General features: G+C 40.4%; 2 protein-coding genes across 2 annotated transcripts in view; one reads left to right on the forward strand and one right to left on the reverse strand.

Annotated features, from left to right (window-relative positions):
- Positions 1-7,874, forward strand: part of MFSD14A (major facilitator superfamily domain containing 14A) — a 37,281-nt gene extending 29,407 nt beyond the window's left edge. The window contains exons 9-12 of the mRNA XM_056106538.1: positions 1,788-1,900; positions 2,900-2,997; positions 5,233-5,396; positions 6,643-7,874. Of these exons, the coding sequence (XP_055962513.1) occupies positions 1,788-1,900; positions 2,900-2,997; positions 5,233-5,396; positions 6,643-6,849 (582 nt within the window). The 3' untranslated portion in view covers positions 6,850-7,874. The remainder of the gene's footprint in view (positions 1-1,787; positions 1,901-2,899; positions 2,998-5,232; positions 5,397-6,642) is intronic.
- A 3,056-nt stretch (positions 7,875-10,930) lies between these two features.
- SASS6 (SAS-6 centriolar assembly protein) overlaps positions 10,931-19,321 on the reverse strand; it is a 33,200-nt gene continuing 24,809 nt past the window's right edge. Inside the window, exons 13-17 of the mRNA XM_056106534.1 lie at positions 17,937-18,073; positions 14,887-15,015; positions 13,724-13,818; positions 11,129-11,223; positions 10,931-11,034 (exon numbers count right to left, since the gene is read on the reverse strand). Of these exons, the coding sequence (XP_055962509.1) occupies positions 10,931-11,034; positions 11,129-11,223; positions 13,724-13,818; positions 14,887-15,015; positions 17,937-18,073 (560 nt within the window). The remainder of the gene's footprint in view (positions 11,035-11,128; positions 11,224-13,723; positions 13,819-14,886; positions 15,016-17,936; positions 18,074-19,321) is intronic.

Below are 19,321 nucleotides of genomic sequence, written 5' to 3' on the forward strand. Positions count from 1 at the left end.
TATATTTAACGTTGTTGTTGTTGTTGTTGTTGTTATTATTACTATTGGGTTTGAGTCACACCAGAATGCTCAGCTTACTCCTGGTCAGTGCTGATCGTGATCACTCCTGCTCTAAAATTTTAATTAGAAAGGAACAAAATATTTTTATTGATCCTATATCATTTCTTAACGATGGAGCGATAGCACAGCGGTAGGGCGTTCGCCTTACAAGCGGCCAACATGGCCGACCCGAGTTCGATTCCTCCGCCCCTCTCGGAGAGCCCGGCAAGCTACCGAGAGTATTCGATATGCCAGACACAGTAACAACAAAAGTCTCCAATGGAGACGTTACTGGGCCCGCTTGAGCAAATCGACGATCAATGGGAGGGCCTTTACCTTTACCTTTTAGCATTGAGAGAAAACCCACCGGTTCATAATACCCTATTAAATTCAAAGCTCACTGCTAAAGTCTTTATGTAATTCTCTAATACATATGACAAACTTGTAGATTATGTTTATCACCATTTGTAAGAGACAGAACTAAGTGTCAGAGTGAATTGTCTTGCGTAGGCCTGGCAAGCTCCCCGTGACGTATTCGATATGCCAAACACAGTAACTGACAAGTCTCACAATGTTACTGGGCCCACTCTAGCAAAATCGATGAACGGGAGGACAGTGACAGTGACAGGATTTATGATCTGCTCTGTACAAGGCTGTGTTCTTAGTTATATTGTATTGCCCCCCCAGTCATTTATTAAACTGATTGTAAAAGCATAATAATCTCATCAAAAATTAAAAGCCAGAGTGATAGTCCAGGAGGTAAGCACTTGCCTTGCATGCTGCTGACCCCAGTTCCATCTCCAGCTCTGGGGTTACTCCTGAGCACAACAGGGACTGGCCTGGTGCCTCCTTTCCAGAAGGGAAAAAGCCGCCCTCTGAACTAGACAGATGGATAAGGGATAAAGTGCTTGCCTCGCAGGCCCAGGCAGACTGTGGCTTAGTCCCCAGAGCCAAACACCCTCCCTTTCCCTTCCACCCAACCTGTTTGCAGAGAGACAGGAGAAAGCCTCCAGCAAGATGGGTGTGGCCCTAAAAGAAAGAAGAGAAAAATGTCACTTATCTTTTCCTCTTGGAAATCTGCCTTTTGCAGGTGAACATACACAAAGTGTCCCCTTGCGGTAGCCAAGGCAGCTGCCACCTCTGTCACTAGCTATCATCCTGCGCTGCTGGAAGGGCGGGGGGCAATGTGGGAAATACTGATTAAACAAGGGATAAATGTGTAACTGGTGAACTCGTTGAACTTTCTCCAGAAGAATCAGTATTTTTCATTTAATTTAATATAAATTCCACTGTCCACTGTCCTCCCGCATCGATTTGCTGGAGCGGGCCCAGTAACATCTCCATTGGAGACTTTGTTGTTACTGTGTCTGGCATATCGAATACGTCCCGGGGAGCTTGCCAGGCTCTGCCTTGCGGGCGAGATACTCTCGGTAGCTTGCCGGGCTCTCCGAGAGGGGCGGAGGAATCGAACTCGGGTCGGCCATGTTGGCTGCGTGCAAGGCGAATACCGCTCCAGCCCAATAGAAGTATATTGAATGGAAATTTCAGACTGTTTTCTTTTTCTCTGAATTTGTGTCAGTAGAAGACACAGAAATGGTCTCAGATGCTCAAGTAGTATAGCTGAAAAATCAAAATATGCAAAAATGTAATTGTCCTTTTATATTCTAGATCGAAAGAAGTCGTCAAATAATTTATAGTCTTCTGAGATTTCAAATGTTTGATGAACCATTTTGATTTTTTTTTTCTAGACCATAGTCTTGAGTTTACTTATGAGGTCAATTGGAAATAAGAACACCATTTTATTGGGTCTAGGATTTCAAATATTACAGCTGGCTTGGTATGGCTTCGGTTCAGAACCTTGGTAGGTACATTTTGCTCTTTTTCATACTCTATTTTGAAAGGTTTGAGGTATAATTGACAAAAACTTTTGCTTTTGTTTGCTTCACAATTCAGGCATATTAACTTCACTTTTTTATCTCAAAGCATCCACAATATAAATCTCACTTTTATACTTAACCATTCTAGAATGATTGGAGGATTCAGAAAGGGACATTTTATTCCTAAGGTTGGGGTTTTGAATGAGATTATTAAGCTTTGAATCTCTGAGCATTTAGTCTAGATTTGGTATTGGGGGGAAATGTGCGATTCTGTAGCAACAGTTCCCTGAAAGTTAGAGCCTTTCTTGCCTTTCATGTTTTTCTGGTGAGAGAGAGTTAAGTACCTACCATTAGTGCTCATTACCGAAACCAGCACACAAACCAGGAGAGAGAAAAGCTGTTCTGTGGTTCTGGCTGTCTGCCAAAGAAAGTCTGCCAGTTTGGCTTCCTGAAGGCACCAGGATGGACCATGCTGGTGCCCGATGGCTCCTCAGCTCCCGGTGCTCAGGGCACAGGTCTAAACAGCACAGTTGATACTGCTCCACGCAGCTGAATGCCTGTCCATGGTTAGCTGGGAGTAAACACCAAGTGTGTGTACAGCTGTGTGTGGTTTTGCGTTATATTCTGCACCTCTCCCCACCCACTCCAGACTGTAGTAATTCCCACCACATTTTACAGTTTGGAACATGGTAGTCCAACATAAAAGCTCATCATTTCTGTAAATAGACATTACAAGAAAATATCTTGTCACTAGAATTTCTTGTATTTCTGTTTCTAGAAATTTACTGAAAATGGTTCAGTAAGAAGTAACACTTTTAAAATGAGTTGCCCAGAGTCACACAGTAGTAGGAGACAAGTACAGTGTTACCTTTTCCTCTGTAAAACCCTTTCAACAGTTAGAGTTCCTTGATTTTAAGAATGTATTCTGACCTTGACATACACAGTAGAGAATAACCACTCGTTGTCTTGCATTCCATCTCTAGGATGATGTGGGCAGCGGGGGCCGTGGCCGCCATGTCCAGCATCACATTCCCAGCTGTCAGTGCCCTGGTCTCAAGGACTGCTGATGCTGACCAACAAGGTATGTTTATGAGCATAGCCAGGTGTGGCCCCCTACAAAGTAAATCAGTTAAAGCAAAGAATATTTTGATCCTATGTTCTATCACTAGATACTCTCCCTTTGCCTCCCTTAAATCCTGAAACATTAAATTATGTATCATCATGAACAGAGAGAAGTCCGCTCTGCGCAGGAATGTCCCCTTCAGCTGGGAATAAGGAACCCCTTCACTCCGGGGTTTCCCTTTTCACTTTCATGATTCCTGAATAAAACAATTTTACTTCAAAAACTTTAAAAGCAAAAAAGAAAGAAAAGCAGATTCTAGGGTGTTATTAATGGACAATATATAATCTTGTCTCAATTTGAATATGAGGTGCAGCTTATCTGTTGAAGGGGAGAGACAGAGGGTTCCTCTCAGGCAGTGTTGAGGCAGCCAAAGGGCCCCCAGGGGGTTCTAGGCAGTTCACCCTTGGGGATTGAGCATGTGGTGTGGTGCCCTGCAACAGTGCTAGAGGCTATTTGTGCCAGGGACACACGGGGATGCTACTAAAATGTAGGCACTGGCCCCAGGACTTGCTCACTCTGGCCTCCCAAGTGACCTTTTGCTAGAAAATTTAGTGATTAAGATTGGCTGTCTTCCAGACCCTCGTGTATTCCTGTCAAGGGAGCGGAGTGGGGGCTCACCTGACAGTGCCCGGAGGCATTCCTTGGCCCTGGGCTCAAGCTCACTCCGGTGCTGCTCCAAGACCACGTGTGGTGCTGGGGATTCAGACCCACGGTTGTAGCTGCACACACACAGGCGAGCACCTTAGGCCCTGTATTCTCTCTCTGGCCTTGTCCCCAGTGTTTTGACTGGGTCAAATATTTTTTAAAATGCTATCACAATCAGCTTATGACTTATTAGCAGGCCTTTTCTCAAGCCACTTACCACTTAAGTGTTTATTGCCGTATGCTGGACATCTTTATATATACTCAGACATTTTTGTAAAATTTTTTGGGCACCACACCACATGAACAGCAAACATGTCTAGATGCAGTTTTGGTGGGAGCATTTGGTTATTGCAATAAGTGACCAGTCATAATTCTCAAAAAAAATCTGTTTGTCTAGTCATGAGAAAAAGGAGCACAACGGTGGCCACCTGTGTGACAAAGAAGAAAAAACTAGTGACCACAACAAATTGCCTTTTGAATTTGACAGGTCCTTAAGACAAATTAAAACTCACCTTATTAAAAGCTCCTATATTTAAATGGAAGTGAGGGCTTTGGGGGGTAGGAGGGAGGCGGGGTTGGGGAGGGGTCCACCCAGCCAATGCTCAGGGGTTACTCCTAGCTCTGCACTCAGGAATCACTCCTGGAAGATTTGGGGGGGAAACATGGCATGCCAATGACCAAACCAGGGTCAGCTGTGTGCAAGGGAACTGCCTTACCCTGCTGTACTGTCATTCCAGCTCGTAAATGGAAATGTTTAACAAGATCATGCTGATTTTTAGGCAGGGAACTTCTAAAAGGTGAAAATAAAGTGCTTTTGCCTACTTGATTTTTTTTCTGAATCACCATGATACACATTTCAGACTACCACTGTCTCTAGTTCTTCCCTCCCTCTCCCCCCCCCCACCCCCCGCCTCTAAGGCAGGAATCTCTCTTCCCCTCTTCCTCCTCCCCCCCTTTTGGGCATTAAGTTCTGAAAGATTATCGTTTGTCCCTTTACCTACTTCCACTTTATTTGTGTGTGTTGGAGCCCCAGCTGCTTGTTATCATGGCTGACTCCTGGCTCAGCACCCTGGGTCGCTCCTGGTGGGCTTGGGGGACCATATGTAGTATCAGGAATTGAACCCAGGTCAGCCACATGCCAGGTTAAGGGCCCTTCTCGCTGTATTATCTCTCTGGACTCCTGCTCAGTTAGACCTAACTGAGTTCACCTCCACCCACACCTAAGCTTCTAAGTAATTTTGGTTTTGGTGTTTTGGTTTGGGGGCACAGTGATGTTCATGGCTTACTCCTGGCTCTGCACTCAGAAATTCCTCCTGGCGGTGCTCAGGGGACCATATGGGGTGCTGGGGATCAAACCTGGGTTGGCCATATACATGACAAATGCCCTACCTGCTACACTATCACCTGGATCCTCTAAGTAATGTGTAATTCCATCACAGTAAGTTGCTGGTGCAGATACAAACTTTGCATTCATATTGTGATTAAATACTTACCCTGTGGTAGAAAAAAGAAAAGTTGTGTCCTAAGGCCATAATTTATTTTTTTTAGGTGTTGTTCAAGGAATGATAACAGGAATTCGAGGGTTGTGCAATGGTTTAGGACCAGCTCTCTATGGATTTATTTTCTACATATTTCACGTGGAACTGAAAGAACTACCAATGACAGGAACAGACTTAGGAACGAACACAAGTCCGCAGCACCACTTTGAGCAGGTAACTTCATCTGTGACAGAAATGGAATTTATTTGACCCAGCTGAAAGATGTTAGTGTTTGCTCACTGAAGCTTTTATGAATGCTTTACATTTGATGAAACGCTTGAAAAAACTCACCATAGGAAACTGTATTCTCCTGTTTGCCTCGTTGTGAAGTTGGTTCCGCACATTTCATTTTTCCCTTCAAACTAAAGCTGACTTAGATGCCTTCGTGTATACCTAAGGTCACAGAGCATTGTGCTGCCATTGCCCTCCTCTGTGCAGCTCTGAGTAAGCTGCCTTCTGTGTGAGGACCAGTTCGCTACACCGCCCCACCCACCAACCCCCTTACAACTGAAAAGGGGGTTGGTTTTATTCTTTTGTTTAATCCACTTTTATTTCCACATTTGAACTGATGATCAGTGACAAGGAAACTACAACTGAAAATGTTAACGGCAAACAGCCTTATTTTAGCCAGTGCAAACAGCTTCGTTAGCTTCCTTGTTTATTTAGAATTCTACCTAACCCTCAAACCAGCTAAGACTACTTTTAAATAAAACAGAATGTGGGTTATATACAGGTAAAACTGGCAGTGCAAGTTTTGCCAAGCATGTAATTTTGGATGGAGCAGTCATTGTTTACCTCTTCACATGGTAATAGGAATCACTTTCCTTTAGTCACTAGAGATATAATTATCCTAGAGAATATAAAACAAGAAAATTGGTCCTTGATTCGGCTGCGCACACTTAATATTGTCTGCTACGTCGCTGCTGTTTAGACCTTTCTGTTGAGACCAAAGGTGTAGTACAGGGTTCCAGGCCTTGCATGTGGCAGATCAGCTGCAGCAAGCCCCAAGTACCATCGCCAACCTGCTGGGCAGAAGCTCCTTGAGTTTCCTGAGTACTGTGTGGAGGCTCCCCTCTCCCACCCCTTCGACCCCCAAACACTAAAACAATAAATTTTCTACTTTCCTCTTGAAAAAAAAAAAACCTCGTAAGATCAGATTTGTACCATGACAAATTTAGTATTTTTGCGTAGACTGTTTAAAAAATAAAAAAAAAAACCCTTTTGGTGCTATTCTTTTAGTTATTATTAGTGCTGGAATTGTATCTTGAAAAGCATGTATGTCTCCTTTGTCCTGGAATGGGAATGCTTTTTCTGTGATTTTGAGAATTGCCGCTGTCTCATAATTCACAGCAGTTATTACTAAAAGATAAGCAATTTCTTTTAAGATGTCTGCACAGAAATTCTGTTTCTTCTTCCTCAGAATTCCATCATCCCTGGCCCCCCCTTCCTCTTCGGAGCCTGTTCAGTCCTGCTGGCCCTGCTTGTTGCCTTGTTTATTCCGGAACATACCAATCTAAGCTTACGGTCCAGCAGCTGGAGAAAGCACTGTGGCAGCCACAGCCATCCTCACAGCACACAAGCACCGGGAGAGGCCAAAGAACCTTTACTCCAGGACACAAACGTGTGATGCCCGAAATCAGGAAGACTTTTTTATCCATGCCCAGGTCTTAGTTTTCACCTGTAGTTCTGGATGTACATTCCATTTCCATCTAAAATACACATTACGGTTGTCTTAAGAAATGTATCTGCATGAACTCCGTGGGAACTAAAGAAAGAACCGGTCAGTTTTCCAAAGATGTTACAATTTCTTTTGAAAAGAAACCTTTTGTTTATGAGCACCAATTTCTTGCCACTAAACTATTTGTTTTATTATATACATCCTTTAATTAAAAACTATATATGTAACTCCTTAGATCCTAGCAATGTCTCTGCTACCATTTCCTTCAGGTGTTGAGCTTTAACTCTATGCTGACACACAGTGAGACAGAGTACATGATACGGTTGTGGACTAGCTTAACGTTTTAAAATACTGAGTCAGATTTTAATATTGTAAAATCTTGGGTCAAATAATTCAAAGCCTTAATGCAGATGCACTAAAGAAACGGTAAATGAATTGTTTGCATTTTAAAAAGAACTCTTAAGAAAATAATATTAATCTGAATCATGTTTCAAGCTCATTTGTAGTAATTTTGTGTTACACATTATTCACTACTATTTTTGAAATGAAAAAAGTATCAGCCATTTAGAATTTAAATGGGGGTGTTTAAGAGCCTATGAATTTAATGCTGGCTCAAATTTGTCCCCCAGCTACTTACACCACTATTTTTTTCATGTTTGCATAATCATAAGAGCCTCAACACTTGAATACATAATCTGGAATTCTATAGTACAGCTGGTAGCCTTGAAACCGTTGGTGTGATCTCCATAGTAGATGAATATACATATACATATAGTGGCCTTTGAGGACTGCTGTCACAGTAACACTTTATTTACCCAGCTAATGTTTGTCCTAAATTTTCAGGACCCTAGGAGAGAGCTTTATACAATTACTGATGTGAATTTCTTCTCTAAAGTGTATATTTTTGTGTCCAGTTATATTATTTAAAAAAGTGTTACTTTGTAAAAATTGTACATAAAGTATTGTATAGTTTACACTGTTTTCATCTTGTGCGTGGTTATTGCTTAATGCTTTTTAAACTTGGAACATTCACTATGGATAAGGTCTTAAATGTAAATATTCTGTTAATAAAATTAAATATTTTAATGATTTTTTAAAAAAGAAAGTCTTGATCTCTGAGTATCTCTAGGGCTGAGTCTGGCTTTGTTTGTTACCTAATAGTTTTTGCAGTAACAAGTCAAAGCTTGATGTTTTCTCCCTGTGAATCCATTTCCATTCCCTGACCATTTCTTCCCCAACTGAAAAATAGGAAGACAAAGCAAAGAAAATAAGCCCAACAACCTAGTTCACAATTAACTGAAACAAATTTATAGGCAGAAAAGAAAAATTGTTGATTATGATGATGTTTTATACACTTTTTACATGTCATATTTCCCAGATATTAACATTTTATTAATATTAAAGCTGTTTACAAAATACATTAAATGCAACATTCTGATTATTAACACATGTACAATTTTACACTGTAAAACAATTTCAAATAAGTTTAAGAGGTAGAGCACACTTGTATATATGCATATATATATACATACACCCTTAATACAAAAAAAACAGTCTAGCAGTTTTATAAAAATTATCTCCATCCCATCTTCTGGAACATTCCAGTTTTTCGTGTTTGGTTGTGGAATGGAAAGAAAAATTATGGGGAGGGACTGCACCCCAGAGGGGCTCTCACTCCGGGCCCACTATAGGGAGCAGATGTGCTGGTGATGGACCTGAGTGCACAGCAAGCACTTTACCTGCTGGCATGCTGCCCGGCTGCAAAAGGAATTCTTTAAAAAGGGAAGAACTACTGCATATTAGTTGTCTTCTTCAAACCCTGTACTCATTTATATTACAGCTATTTACAAGAAAGCTGATTCTAGGTTTCTTTGCAGAACACAAGTGCTTTTACGTCACTGTAACCAAGTATCCTTACGAATAAGATACATCTAAGTGAGGAAAAAAGAAAATGCCTAATTGTGGTTACTAACATTTTAGTTTAAGTCCACTTGAAATTACCAATAGTTTCAAAACAGTATGCTGCAATGTCATAACTTAAAATTTTAGTCAGGATTCTTTGTCTTACTGGGAACTTAGTAACAGGAATGTTACTTGAAATACTTTCCTGTTTTAATATGGTCCTTGAAAATAATTATTTAAATATCGTGAGCACTAGCCATCTATGCAAAGACAGAATCGATTTAGGAATTTCTTTTCTTTTTTTTTTTTTTTTTTTTTTGCTTTTTGGGTCACACCTGGTGATGCACAGGGGTTAATCCTGGCTCATGCTCTCAGGAATTACTCCTAGCGGTGCTCGGGGACCATATGGGATGCTGGGAATAGAACCTGGGTCAGCTTCATGCAAGGCAAATGCCCTATCCCCTGCGCTATCGCGCCAGCCCCCAGATTTAGGGATTTCTCAAGAAGCCAAGAAGAAATAGGGCCTTTAGCAATTCTGGGTGAATTTTTAATAATGCCTAATTTTCCTCAAGGAACAATTCTTACTTGAAATTTCCAGTTACAGAGGAAGAGAAGAATATTTTAACAGTCTTTCATTTTGCCTGCTTCAGTAACTATACTTTCAAATGAGCGTGTCTGGGGCCAGAGAGATGGTATAGGGTTAAGGTCCTTATCGTGCACACCACCTTCCAGGCTGGATTGTCCGTACTGCCTGACCACCACCAGGAGGGCACCGCAGTGGGCACAGCCTCTCAGTACCAAGTGTGAATTCCCAAACAAAGCGAAAACCACTTAATATATTAAAAAAAAAAAAACCCACAATGAATGTTATGTTCTTAGAGAAAAGATTTTGGTAGCACAGATTCTTCAAGTTCCACATATTCAGATTTAATTGCATAAAAAATTAATGAAATGCCAATGAAAACTAAAAACTGGATGTGTGTGCAACAACAGGGGAGGGAAAGAGCCACTCTGAAGCAAAAGGCGGTGCCGGGAGGGGCCAGGGAAACATAGGAAGCACCACAAACGTGCCTCAGGCAGGCAATAGAGTCTGGCACAGAGACCAGCTGGGGGGTGGGAGGGACTCTGGGGCTGGCATCATCTAGACCCTGGAGAAAGAATCGTGTTGGAATATTGTGTGCTTGAAACTCAGTCACGAATAACTTTGTCAATCATGGTGCCTCACAAAAATATCTTTAAAATATATATAAATAAAATAAAGTTCTCTAAAAAAAAGTTTGGATGTGTAGGCTTTCAAGAAGCTTTAAAATCTTTGTAACTCAGTTTACTGAGTTAAATAGCTAAATCAAGTTATACACCTAGTCACACATATGCATTGCAATATAGTGATTAGAATTTAATCAAACATAATAGTGAAGGATTTTGTTTGGTTTGCGTTTTGGCTTTTGGGGTCACATCCAGCATGATTGCTCAGGGGCTACTCCTGGTTCTGCACTGAGGAATTACTCCTGGCAGTGCTTAAGGAACCATATGGGATATTGAGGACTGAACCTGGATCAGTTGTGCACAAGGCAAAAACCCTCTTCGCTATACTATTGCTCCGGACCCTAGTTGAAGGTTTTAAAAGAAATACTTGGTATGAAAAATTCATTTCATTTAAGGTAATTTCAGTAAGTACCCTTTACAGTAAATAATAATATAGTCCCCTGAAAAGATAATTTTTATTTTACCAATGAAAATAGCATTCTTTGGCTTCAGATTACTTCTGTGCAGGTTTTAATTTACCTGCATAGTATGATTAGAAAGTCTCTTAAAGGTAAAGACTCTTTCCTTAAAATTTCTAAGAATGTGTAAGGACTAGTTTAGTAACATTTGTACCAGTCCACAAAACATTCTAAGCTCACAAATTAAATGTGTTGGTTACTCAGAATCCTCACCAATCTCCAAGCACAAATTTACCTTTCTAAACTTCTACCATCAATGACAATATCCTGAAGGAGCCAGCGGTCTACCAGCGGTCTAATCCAGTAGCTCCAGTAAACACGGAAAGATGCTTGTTTCGATTCCATCAAGTTAATATATTCAGAAAGCAGCTGAATTTCTCTACTAAGGCAAGACGATACTCAGATCAGCTGCTGGGTGGCTGAGCGGGAAAGTAGGCGGACGCTGGGGAGGGGAACCCCGCTGCTTTGGCGGGCTGCAGTGCTGCTAGCGTGCATTCTTTGGGGTGCTCTGCAAAGGAGGGCAAGGACACTTGATTTCCCCTGGTCTTTACACGCATGTAATTTTAAACAATGAACAATTCTTTTCAGAAGTGTCATTTTACCTGGATTACTGAACAGATTTTGGCTGAGCCCGCGTAAAGGAATGCTATCTTCCCTCTTCTTCAGATACTTAGGTTCCAGCCCTGAACTTTCACCACTACAAAGAAAAAAAAGTAATTCGCTTATTTTAATCAAACGTTACTTTTTAAATAGTTGTTCTGATTGTCATCTCATATATAGATACTATATATAACGATGCTAATACTCGACATTTGCTCAAAAACAAATCACATACTTAATAAGTTTCTTATACAGATAAGTTAGCAATACTTTACCAGGAAGGAGTAATCTATAGAGTCAGAGAAATGGCACCGGGACTGAGGAACCTGCTATGTGTGTGGCTGCTCCTGGTTTAGTCCCCGGCGCCACATGGTGCCGTGAGCACTGCCAGCTGTACCCCTGCTGGCCCCCAGAGAATTAGAGGGGTTGCCTGGTAACCCCACCACTGACCAACACTCCAGAGCTGGATCTGAGCACTGAACTGTCTGTACCCCTATACCAGACAGAGCATTCCCAGAAACGGGCATCCAGCCCCCTTAACAATACTTGGGAGGTCCCAAATAATAAACATTAAAAGAACCATTTTAATAGTATCTCACCCTTTCCTACCGTCTTTCTAAAGTTGATTTTCTAGTAGTGATAATAAAATGTTAAAGGCTCTTGCAAATCAATAACATTGCAGACTTAGAATTATTAGTGACTTTCCCCCCCAATTTTTAGAAAGCAAGTAGTCAAATAGGTGTTTTAAAATTTTGACATTCTTTTCAAGCTTTATTATGCACTGCCACTTTTCTCCACCAATAACCAGCTCTAATCAAAAAAACCTAAAATAGTTGAATGGTCCTAATTTTAGACACTCAGTTATGTTTGATTTTGTACTACATAAAATCTTCTGCAAGTAAAACTTATCAGTGTATATGATATACTGAAATATATAATCATTATGGTATTCTACCAATAAGAATTTTCTAGGTGTACAGCTCTCAAAATGAGAAAGATGACAAAAGGGAATGCCCTGCCACAGAGGTAGGGTGGGATGGGGGATGAGGGGAGGGAGGGATACTGGGACTGGTGGTGGTGGAGAATGGGCATCATTGTATAACTGAAACCCAAGCACAAAAATTTGTAAGTCTACAACTGTACCTCATGGTGTTTCACTAATAAAAATCTAAGAAGGAAAAAAAAAAAAGAATTTTCTAGGTGTTCTTCCTCCTGAACAAGTATGAATTAAGTAAAACAATTATGTATGGGCTGGAGAGATAGTACAGTGAATAGAGCACTGGCCTTGCATACGGCCAAACTGGGTTTGACCCCTGGGGTCCCATATGGTCCCTGAGCACTGCCAGGAGTAATTACTGAGCACAAACTCAGGAATAAGACCCGAGCATTGTCAGGTATGATACAAAAACAAAAATCAATTATGTACATATCAGAACTTCAAAACAAGTTTTTGTTTTGGAGGCATATCCTGAATCAGCTGTATGCAAGTCAAATGCTCTACCCACTGTACTGTTTGGCCTGCATAAAGAATGTTTTTTTAAGAAAGGAGGCTCTTGGGGCTGGAGTGATAGCACAGCAGGTAGGGCCTTGCATGCGGCTGACCCGGGTTCGATTCCCAGCATCCCGTATGGTTCCCGGAGCACCGCCAGGAGTAATTCCTGAGTGCAGAGCCGGAGTAAACCCTGTGCATCACCAGGTGTTACCCAAAAGGTTAAAAAAAAAAGGAGGCTCACAATCTATTTCAAGGTGCACCTTTGTGCCAATTTTGAAGAGCCAGTGAACAATGGCTAGGCAGTTGGGATAAGCCTCTGTGAACCCTGTTAGTAATTTAGTCTGTAATATACTGGAATGATGAGAGCTCATCAGGATAGATGCCAGCAGACAAGCCCTAAACACCACTATTTTAAGTATGAAGGCATGACAATGAAAACAGTATTACAGTCATGGAAACTCACCAGAGACAATTCTGCATATGAGTTAATAGTGCCACAACTCACTGACTGAACAACCTTTTCTGAGTCAAAACCTGTTTAAGGTCAAACTTAGAGGCAAGGAATCTCTTAGGAGGCAAAACAAGTCACAAGTAGATTTAAAAGCTTATTCACATAAGCTATGGCACATCTACAAGCCTATTTACCGAAGAATTTTAGCAGTCTCACTAGTGGACTTGCAGATGGAATAATAATTATTATTAGAATAAAAAAAAAGAAAGCTTGACAGCCAGACAGACACAGAAAACCAAAGTTAACTGACAATGAGGCATTAACAAGACTATACTTGTCCGAGAGTATTTGAAAGGGCAATTCAGCTTTGTAGGAGAATTTCCTTTAAAAAGTAAAAATTTACCATATGGGGGCCAGAGCAATAGAATAGTGGGTAGAGCATTTGTCTTGAACATGAAGGACCCATGTTCGATCCCAAGCATCCCATATGGTCCCTGAACACCACAAGGAGTAATTCCTGAGTAAGTAATAAAATTCCCAAAGACTGATTAAAATGCTTGACAATTTTTATTGATTTTACACTGTTTCTGGAAAAAAAATCTTTATGATGACTTAAAATTGCAAATATTAAATGTTATGTCAACAAGTACTTACTTTTCCTTATCGCCTGAGCCAGGCACACTAAGAGCTGTTCCTGGATGGATCTCTGGTGATGCATTTGGTTTTGCAAACTGCAAGTTAAACTGGACCTGTACAAGAAAAAGCATATCATAAAACTGAATAGTGCAAACTGAGACAGATGGTAAAAAAATATTTCTTTCATAAATCTAGACCAAATAAGCTTAAGTCTCAACCTATATCTTACAACATAAACACAAATTGTAATGAAGGTTTCATTTAATTTTAAATTTAAAAATAATAAAAGATCTGATTTCTCCCTGCCAAAAAAGTTACTGACCTAGTCAAGATGAACACAACAATTTTTAAAATAATTGCATTGAAACAAAAACATGAACACAAATACATTCAACAAATGTAATAGTCTTAAAACTAAGTACCACAAGGAGTTATTTACCTTTGCATAGTCTTTCCATCCTGTAGCTAGTCATACATACTGGCTTAAAATGTAGCAAGGAGCCAGGAACTAGGTCAAAATATGTTTTATCTGCACAAAAGAGGCCCTGAATTGCATCCTATAAGCCACTTTCCCAGTTACTACCACTAGGGAAACCCCTAAAATTTTCACATTTGCTTGGTTGTTTTGGGGTCACCCCCTGTGTTACTCAAGGGTGCTCCTGGCAGTGCTCAGGGCAACATGTTAGTATCAAAGGCAGGGCCTGCCATATCCACTCCTGGCTCAAAGAAGACACCCTACTAACAACTTTTTCTTTTAATTTTTTTTTTAAAAAAATATGTATTTTGTCTTTTTCCTCTCTGGAGAAGCCCTTATTCTCTCTTGAAATTTACTCTCTTCCTTTCCCCTCACACCGCACTAAGTAAATTTAACAAAACCATTTTCTTCACTGAAAAAAAAAAAGTTATTTTAAATGTTCCTCAGATGTAGGAGGAAACTCAATTTAGACCCAACGTTACGAATGAAAATTAAATCAAATGCCTAGTCAGTACATTTTCTATAAATTTATGTACTAAACATTCAGTAACACATCACCTAAAATGTTTTAGCATCTGAGGATGAATTTTTATTCATCAAAGAATCAATTATACTAAACATCTAAAGACACAAAATATTTGTATTTTAATATATTGTTCTATTTCTAAGAAAACATGTTTTCTGAAACATTGATCTGGTTATGTACCTTTGGTCCAGAAGCTGGGTGGATGGCATTCTTTGCAGCTATAGGGTGAGGAAAGGTATTCTGGAATGCAAATGCCGAGGACACAGGATAGCCTATCCCACAAGCTGGGTAAGTGAGTCGACCATCAACCTAAAAAAAAAAAAAAAAAACATGAAAAATGGTTCAGGATGAAGTCAGCTCTAAATCACATATGCTTAGCCAAGAATAATTATCATACAGTAGTAATTAAGAGCATTGTGTCATGGTGAAGGGCCTGGTATTTGTTAGCACATTGCATACCTGAAACTCAACAATTAACTTGGTAGCACAGTGATTCAATTTAAAAAAAGGAAAGAGCACTATCCCAGAGACTGATTTAATTTATGACAACACAACTCGCAGCATAAAGATGGGACAGTTCTGGCCTGGAAAGTTTTTCAGTATCTATGCAGCTTAGATGAAACAGACCACTGGGTCTTCCTCGAAATAACAAAGACTCGGTCTCAGTTCCCCTTGTTCTTGGAAAGGGGAGACGGGTGTAAGGATGGGAGTCACAAATCAATAGGCCCATCAGTAATAAAATAAAAAATATTTTCCGCCAAACTTAAATTAAAAACAAAATAGGTTCTTCACTGGACTGAGGCAATAACTTGCTTCGCCAATAATTTTCAATATATTGTCTATACAAGAAATTAACAAATGTCATAAAAACAGCTTAGATGAGGCTAGATGAACACACATCTTTTTGTTGTTTTGAGAGGGTGGAGGAAGGGGTGGCTTGGGTCATGTCCAGGAAAGTTTCGGGTTACTCCAGGCTCTGTGCGGTGGGTTCCTCTTGGGGTATTCTGGGACAGACCCAGGTCTGGCTGCATTTAGGCAAGTGCCTTCATCCCTGTACTATCTCTCTGGTCCCTGAAATACAAACATTGAACAATGCATACAGTAGGGGCTGCCTATCAGAAAGTATCTATCACACAGCTATTTATTAATCAGTCATCAATCAGTCATAATAAATCTGTCATATACAAGGCAAGTGTCTGTCTCCAGCTGCTGCTTTGAGATTCTAATTCAGAAACAGGTATTTCTCTACAGAACATTTTCTAACTAATCAGAAATTCGTTTTCTTTTTTAAATGCCAAGTACTATCTGATTTATTAGGGTATATTAAAAATTCAATTAAGCATTTCATGTTTAGAACCTCTGTCAATGAACCGCAGTAAATGACTACCCACACATACCTACAGGTGTACAGGCTTTATGAGTCCTTGCACTGAGAGAGACTGCAAACCACCAAGGGGCTCGAGCAGAGGGTATATACTAAAAAAATGGATGTTTCAGGCCTTGGCATATGCTAGACGATTCGAGGAAGAGTTTAAGAAAGTGGAGCTTTCAGGAACTAATACACACTTAATATTTGTCATGTGTCAAGCACCTGACCTCCTACTGAGGCACAGCACACACACTCAGCCTCACTTTTGTGGGTACTTAATAAATTAGTCATATCATGCAAAAAAAAAAAGGGTGGGATTTTGCTGTGAGTTAAATACAATTCAAAAATGAGAATAAATTTATGACAAAGTAATTCAATAAATTTTACTTACAACAGCAGAATGTGAAAGTATTAAGGGCAAAGCTATAATTAGTAATGGAACAATAGTCACTTATGTTAGCCAGGATAGAAACTGTTTTTGTGGTTTAGTGATGTTCATATTTATTGTCTGTTTTGAGACAGTATGGAGTTTTCTTTTCGTCATGATTGATCAGTTACTGAGCAAACTTGTGCGATGTTAATGTTCTGTGAAACTACTGATGTTCAAAAGGAGAGCAATAAGACCCAGGTCTGAGGCTAAGTTCCTAGCAACACCTAAGCTGATCTGAGAGTACCAGATGTAAGAAATTGCTTTTGTTTTTTTACCATCCCTCTCCTGTTTCCTGAAAGGGGAAAAAAAATAAAAACAGCATCTTGGGAGCTGAAAAATACATGTCTTTGAACCCATTTTTCTTAGAATTTGCAGCTAACAAGCCCAAGGGGATTTTCTCAGTCTTTTGTCTTCTTGCTTTTTCTCTGAGGGCACACCTGGCAATGACCAGGGGTTATCCTGGCACTGTGTTCGGGGATCATTCCTGGTGCTGTTTGGGGGAGCAAATGTGGTGCCAAGGTTTGAACCAGGGTCTACAGCATTCAAGGCAAGTGCCTTCATCCCTGCACCATCCCTCTGGTCCTCTTCTTTCTCTTCACTGATGGAATCCCATTTAGGCTGCTTCCACTGTAGTTCCAAACTGAAGCCCCAAGTCCTTCAGTGCCCTAATCTCGAAGTTTCCTAAAGACTTTGTGTTGTGTATATGCAAGCAAGCATGATTGTATCTTAAAAATCTTCAATGCGTTTGGCAGTACTTTAATACTAAATAATTTGTGTATCATTAAAATTGCACAAAACAGCATTCCCTTAAAAATGGCTTCTTCCTAGAATCTACTCATATTTCAAGTCTATGTAATAGCTTTTGGGTGGGAGTGATAGCACAGCAGGTAGAGCATTTGCCTTGCACGCAGCCGACCAGGCCAACCTGGGTTCGATTCCTCCGCCCCTCTCAGAGAGCCCGGCAAGCTACCAAGAGTATCTCGCCCGCACGGCAGAGCCTGGCAAGCTCCCCGTGGAGTATTCGATATGTCAAAAAGAGTAACAACAAGTCTCACAATGGAGATGTTACTGGGCCTGCTTGAGCAAATCGATGAACAACAGAACAGTGACAATAATAGCTTTTAAGTACACGTAAAACACTATTTCAGGGATCGTAGAGAGTGCAAAGTTAGAACACATGCTCTGAATGAGGACGCCCCAAATCTGACTGCCGGCACCATGCGATCTACTAAGCACTGCACTGAGTCAGGAATATCTTTGAGTACTGTTGGGCTTGGTTGCCAGAAAACCTCTACTTCAGTGCCTTCATTTGTAGGGTTCCCATTGTATTAGTACCAGCATCTCAAGTCGTAGAGATTTCAGAAAAATCTGGGAGTACTTTTTGTTTCAGAAAATTTACTAAGAGCTCTCACATCTTAACTTAAATCTTACCATATTGGGGTTAGTAGAAATTCCACTTCTGATTGTGTTGCCAGCAGGATGTAGAGATGGAGTGGTAGCAGGTCCTAGAACATCTTGCTTTCTCACTAACTGATTCTCATTTAGTTCTTTATTTAACCATGTGATTACTTAAATGAACAGAAAACAATGTAACGAAATTAGACTTTTCCCCTAATAATTCCAAACATTTAAAAAATACACTGAGACTGGAGCCAGAGTGATAGTACAGCGCTAGGGCGTTTGTCTTGAACACAGTCAAACCTGACACCCCATTTGGACCCCCAAGCACCTCCAGGAGTGATTCCTAAGCACAAACCCAGGAGGAAATCCTGAGCACTTCTGGGTGTAGCCAAAAAACAAATAAACAAACAAAAAATTACACTGAGACACTTTTAAGTTTTTACAACCACTCTATCACTGGAGAGGCAACATAGCCTCATTTAAATGTATATCATTCAAGACTCTTATTTTGGGGCTGGAGCAATAGTACAGCAGGTAGGGCATTTGCCTTGCACGAAGCTGACCCAGGTTCGATTCTCAGCATCCCATATGGTCCCCTGAGCACCGCCAGGAGTAATTCCTGAGTGCAAAGCCAGGGGTAACCCCTGTGCATTGCTGGGTGTGATCCAAAAAGAAAAAAAGAAAAGAAAAAAAACCTCTTATTTTAGCAACTGTCACATAAGACTGTTCTATCACTATGAGAAACATTTTTTATTAGTAACAGATCTTTTTGAAAGATTTTTCTCTTTATAAAATCTTTATAAATGAATTCTGAAGTTCACACATCTGATAAACAATACTGGAAATCGAGAAAATGTCAGCTATATGTTTAATCTTCTATTATAGTTCAAATAACCAATAGTTACTCTTAGGAAAACAGTAATTTAAAAATAGGAAAATAAAATTTTAAAGTAAAAATTAAACCAATATTCTCATAGCTTTTAATTTTGGGGTGCTGCCATTTGTTATGATTTTCTTTATAATGATGGTAAGTTTCACAGATGATGTAACCAACAATATAGCAGATATTAAGACAGGATGTGGGGACCAGAGTGATAGCACAGCGGGTAAGGCATTTGCCTTGCACACGGCTGACCCGGGTTCGATTCCCAGCATCCCATATGGTCCCCTGAGCGCCACCAGGAGTAATTCCTGAGTGCAAAGCCAGGAGTAGGCCCTGGGCATCACTGGGTGTGAATCAAAAGCAAAAAAAATAAAAAGGACGTTTCAAACTCAGAGATGAGATTCAATGGTGCAACACTTGCCTTTCATGCAGGAGGCTACAAGTTCAATCCAGAGAATGACCCCAGCCCACCTGCCAACAGCAATCCCAGTGGCACTGCTGAGTAAGATCCCGAGTCCAAACAAACCACATG

Source organism: Sorex fumeus, unplaced genomic scaffold, assembly GCF_029834395.1.
Source record: "Sorex fumeus unplaced genomic scaffold, SorFum_2.1 ptg000131l, whole genome shotgun sequence".
In the NCBI taxonomy this organism is placed as follows: domain Eukaryota; kingdom Metazoa; phylum Chordata; class Mammalia; order Eulipotyphla; family Soricidae; genus Sorex; species Sorex fumeus.